This window comes from Vigna umbellata, chromosome 4 (assembly GCF_029865625.1).
Source record: "Vigna umbellata cultivar VRB3 chromosome 4, Vumbellata_1.0, whole genome shotgun sequence".
NCBI classification, from domain to species: domain Eukaryota; kingdom Viridiplantae; phylum Streptophyta; class Magnoliopsida; order Fabales; family Fabaceae; genus Vigna; species Vigna umbellata.
Window position 1 is genome coordinate 62,226,026 of NC_142168.1, and position 6,000 is coordinate 62,232,025.

The 6,000-nt window shown below is 24.1% G+C and overlaps 1 protein-coding gene across 1 annotated transcript; it reads right to left on the reverse strand.

Annotated features, from left to right (window-relative positions):
- Positions 1–4,804: 4,804 nt before the first annotated feature.
- Positions 4,805–5,648, reverse strand: LOC148200832 (FCS-Like Zinc finger 17-like). Its single transcript, XM_088114668.1, has 2 exons — positions 5,272–5,648; positions 4,805–5,174 (listed from the first exon to the last, which is right to left on the reverse strand). Exons 1-2 carry the CDS (start codon positions 5,556–5,558, stop codon positions 4,988–4,990), a joined length of 474 nt encoding a protein of 157 aa, XP_087970794.1. The 5' UTR covers positions 5,559–5,648; the 3' UTR covers positions 4,805–4,987.
- Positions 5,649–6,000: the final 352 nt, after the last annotated feature.

A 6,000-nucleotide genomic window follows, 5' to 3' on the forward strand; every position in this document is an offset into this window, starting at 1 on the left:
ATAAGTCAGGTTGAAAATTGGTCTGTATGAAAAAATTAAATTTTTTAGATTAATTAATCAGAAATCAAAGCAAGATAAATCAGTTATTCAGAAAAAAAAATCTAAATATACACTAGAAGAACAAATATTGCTAGTTTCTTAGTATTGTTTATAAATAATAATATTTTTTTGACTTTAGATGTCATGAGTAGCTTAAAATTAAAGAAAATTATTTATTAGGTATAAAAAACTTTTACATTTTATAAATTTTCATTTTCAAAACAACTTGTATTACTGATCTATATCAAAATAATATTTTTATTTACAACCATTTAAATTATCATTTTGAGACATTTTTCATATTTAAAAATGATCAAAAGCACTAAAAAACTCAGAACATGTTCTCATAATTAATATCAGAACATTTTTGAGACATTTTTCATACTTATTATGCACAATTCAAGCCTTTACTTTTCAAGAAATTCTTGTGTTCCTGTTAGCTTCTAACTCTACATTGTTGGGACATCTTATAAAGAATTATAATGCTATCCCAGAAAGTCAAAACCGTCAAAACTTGTTTGCTTTTTATATACATTCTTATTATTTATTAGTTGAAGAACCTAATTTCTTTAGTTAAAGATGATTTGTACTTATATGGGAATCATGAACATATATTAAAGAACCTTCATAATACACATTTCAATAAACAATTAATTTCAACTCCATAACCCATGATTAAACATTCAATTACACCTTATTCTTTCAAAAACATATTAAAATAAAGTAGAAAAAATGAGTCCAAACTTATTTTCTATGACAGAATTTGATCGACTAGATGTGGAGATAACTCAGTTAGGATCTTCTATAAACTTCATGATCATCAAAAAATATGGATGAATGAAAAAACTCAGAGAGAGAAAACTAAGAGACAAATTTTTAAAAAATAAAATATATTTTAATAATAAAATAAGTTTAAAAAATTTTATTTATACTATTAAATTATTTTAAAATAAAATATTCACTCTCATTAATTTGAAAACATTTATCAACTTTAATACATTATTTTAAAGATTTTACATATATTTAAGATTTTATATGATTTTAACTTGAAATTTTCATTGAATCATATTAACGAAGATTCCTTTCTTTTAATTTTTTTTCAAGAAAATTTATACATTTTTCTAAAAAAAGATTTATACATCTATTATTTAATGTTTTAAGTATTAATTAATGATAAGAGTTTCTCACAATTTACACCAAATTAAATTTCCTTTATATATATATATATTTTAAATAACTGATAGGTTTTGACGCAAATAGTCCGTATTTTTTTTATAGTAATTAATTCTTTTTTGTCTTTAAATTTAATTAATATATAATGATTTTTTAGTAAAATAATTATAATGATAAATATTAATTTTATTTTCATTTTTTTCTTTAAGTTATATTTTCATATTTTTTAGATTCGTGATCCAAATTAAGATAACTTATTCTTTTAGTAAGTCAATAGTTTAAAATTAAAAGAATTCAAAATGAAATAATATATCTTTTCTTCAAAAGTTAAATCTATTGGTAGAACTAGGACAAATTTTATTCTTTAAAGTTTTAGATTTTTAAATTTAAAATTAAATGCGAAAGAAATAGATATTTTAAGATTTGATATGATTTTAGCTAGAAATAATGAATATGAGTAATTTCTTTAAATATTTTTTAAAGGGTTAATACATGATTTATTTAATATATTAATTGACATAAAAGAATCACAAATTTACACACCAAATACAATTTCTTTTTATACGGTATCAGTTACTTGAAAAGGAAGTAAAATATATATTTTATAAATATAATTGCATGATTTATTTGTTTAGTTATTTTTTGTTATTTTTTGTTATTTTAAGTGCTTATTAATATTTTTTAAAGTAACTCTTTTAATACATGTACCACTCTACCTTTGCTGGCCATGTCATATTATAAAACTATTTAAAGTAATTCAATTGGCTAACCTATACTATAATTTAAACAATTTACCACTAGTTTATTTATGTTTAATTTTCTTAATGCACGTCTTATCTAGCATTGTATAAGTATTCGAAATTTAAAACAAAAAAATGTTGTGATAATATGTTTAGATTTTTTTTATGTAGCTAATTGTAGATGAAATATTGTTTTAACCAACTTAGAATATAAATCATCTACTAATTCAAATTACCCACGTAAAATTATTAATCAAGTAACAAACTTTACAATATTAAGCATCCAAAATATCAAAATCAACATCGGTTCCCAGCTAATATGATTATTTCACTACATACGATTTTAACCATTCGGTTAACCTAATTAGCCAACACAGATAACATAACTAATTAATTGAACAAATCATATTAATTATCCATAAATCCAAAATAATGGCTACAAATAAAGCATTACTCAACACTTCAAAAAGCGTGATAAATAGGATAATTATATGCAATATAAATCCACAAATTATGACAGCTCTTTATAACGTTCATATTAAAACCCACAAACTAACGACTTTTTTTTAGAGCAACCCCTATTCATTATAAACATCCATGCCTCTCAATTTGATTTTTATTTTGAAAATTTTGATACAATTAGATTATTTCTGTTTGTAGTTATGACTTTTTTTTTTAAATATTTATTTATAAAAAATAAAAATTAGTCATGTGTCAAGCTAAAATCATGTCACATGATAGTGGTAGTTTGATGTGGCAGAAGTCACTCTCACCCGGTATCATTACCTTAATCTTAATTTGGTTTCCGAATTTTTATTTTGTCTCAATTTAGTTTTATTTTTTTTAAATTATGTACATTTTTCCATCTCTAAATTGAAACCAAATTTATTTTTTTATAAATATTATACAAATATTTTTATTAAATATTTTGATTAAGATTAAATTTATTTATATTTATATTTTACATTGAACTTTATTTAACATTATTTAGAAATGTTAAATTTATTTATTTTAAATTATTATTTAAATTTTACATTTAAATTTATACAATTTTTATTTTTAAACCAACTAAAATATTTGTATATAAATTATTGAATTTTACATATTTAAAAATATATAATTATTTACGAGAATTGAAAAAGTTGATAAATTTATTTTATTTTATGAAATGAAATTGATAGACAAATTTAAATTAATTTTGTTGAAATCAATTTTGAATTTTTTTTTATTAACATTACTTTTTATTAAAAACTTTAAAACAATTTTAAATAAAATTCAATAAAATCTAAATTTAAATGAACTTAATATTACTAAAAATATAAATTTTAAAAATATTTGTATAACATTTATATAAATTGTTTTAATTCAGAGATAAAACAAATTGTTTAATTTTAAAAAAGTTGAGATCAAATTAAGACAAAATAAAATATTATAAAGACTAAATTGTGATTAAGACAATGACACATGACATGATAGTGACACGTGTGTCGTTGTCATATATTACATCTTGTCGTGACAAAACATCAATTTGACACACCATAAATTTTAAATTTTTAAGAAAGTTAAAATTTAAAATTTAAGAAAGATAAACCGATACATAGTATCTCTTTAACGTAGTAAAGTACTAATAAAAGTAACATGATTGAATCAAAATTTTTAAAATAAAAACCAAATTCAGAAAAAAAAAAAAAAGTAGGACTGATTTGAAATTTTCATAAAAATATAACAAAGAACATGATTTAACCTAAAATTTAATATATATCTTTTCAAGAAATGTCAAACTATATATAAGTATTAATAGAATATATAAATAACATTTCCCACCTGTGTTTTTTTAATATGAGTTAGATTTAATAACAAAATTTTTGTACTTTTCAAGTAAACAAGTGTTTATTTTTCAACTAGAAGTCAATAAATTCGTTCTCCTCTTTATTGTTTTCTCCATTAACTTTTTTTTTTCTTTATTTCTCTCTTCAATCCTTTCTTCATCTATTTAATTCAGTTCTTCTATTTTATTATTTTAGAACTAAATTCGCATTAGCTTTCACTATACTTACTCGAAAAATAATAATTTAAAATTGAAAATAACCGCTTGACAACTATATAATAATATGAATGGATGATATGACTAAAATGAAAGAATGTTTGATGGACATTCAAGATATTGATAGACACTTCAACTAAAACCTAAAGAGAGAAAAGAAATGATAAATTTATAAGATATATAAAACAAGAGATAGAACTAAAATAAATAGATATTATTAAGTATTTTTCTTATAAGAATGTATATATATTTTTGTCCAAAATAAAATCATCATTTAATTGTAAATTGAAATTTAAGATACCTTTCCAAAGCAATAAATAAGGGTGGCCAGTGTGACTCAGCAAAAATAGGATGTAGTCAAGTCTGTTAACATTTTCCTTAAAATATTTCTCTTCTGTCACTTTCTCTTCTCTCATTTCCATTAAATACAACTGATCCATAAAAAATAAAATAAAAATATCTAATTGATTTTTATTATAAACATTTTATTAAACTGAAATAATCTAACACAAACTCACTCTCGATGAGAAATCTAACTTTTATAAAATCGATTAATAGCAAAAATATCTTGATGGCAGTCCATATCAGTGTTTAAAGCTGGGTCCAATATTTATTATTCCTATGCAACAGTTCATGTGATAAGATACTCATTAAGGAAAATCGAAGGGCTAGAAACGGAATTTAAAAGCGTATCCTTATCCACCATTTTGCTTACATAAAAGAAAGTACGTCAGGGTAGAACAGCCAGCATAGAATATTCATAATAATAATTATTATTATATTATATTTATTATTCTAAAGATTAAACTAAATAAACTATATAAGAATATTAATATTTCTTCCAGTTAAAAAAATATTGAGCAACACGTCACATCATTCTGTCAAAATTCTCAAAAACAAAGAAGAACTGTATAACATGTTTCATATAGTTATGCAGCAAATCTACAAAAATTATTTCCAATGCTTTTCATTATACTGATAAGGATTTTGTTCAGACTCTAGATTTGAGTCTCTGCATTCGAAGGTCCTTCAGTATAAGGCGAGTCTCTTGACGTGCCTCACTGCAACATTGTCTGTAAGATGCTACCATTTGCTTGGTTGAGCTTTCTAATTCCTTCATCTCATCCAAAACTATTTGTCTGTTGCGGCACTCTACACTGCAGAAACCTTGATCCCCTCTGCACAAACATCGTATCACAAATCAAAACACATCCTCGTAAAATCACTATGCTAATTCCAATGTTAAAATAACTATATATGTATATATATATATACCTGTACATGTAAATATCTTTGTCTGGACTGAGCTGCTTATTGCAGAGATTGCAAGTTTTAAGGAAGCAGAATTCTTGAGGGATGGAATACTGGTTTGGCTTTCTCATTGCAGATTTCAAGAGAACGTTTGATGTGGTCTTTGAGCTGGTGATTTGAGGGAGAAGTCTCAGACCAACATCCATGCTGCTACTCTCGAATGATTTCTCATGCTTTCTTCTTTTGTTCATGTGCTTCAATTCTTGGTGTTCCGCTTTGAAGGGGCTGATGTTGATGAACTTTGGAAGCATGGTGAGTGGAGAAATAACGCAGAAGGAAAATGGAATATAGAGGAGAAAGAAAATGGAAGTGGATGAATTGTTGAAAGGAAGGAATGGCTGATATTTAAAGGAAGCATGCCCCCACAAAAAGGGCATTGCATTGCAGCATCACTCATGTTTTACTGTGTAAGTTATACAACACGTGTTTCATTAAGTTACATTAGAATACAAATATTTTTATCTGAGATTGATGCAGGCTTTTACAGCATGCTTTTCCATAGGTCAAAAAAACGAAAAAGATGACAAGAGGGAGCATAAAATAATGGAGTAGGTGGTGAAATTATGGCTTGTGTCTATTTCTGGTGTTTGTATTATTGCTTTTGTTTGGCCCACTGGGACACGGCTGAGAGATGCTGACAGAGATTTGTTTTTATAATAATAGTTTGCAATATACACACATGAAACTTGTGGT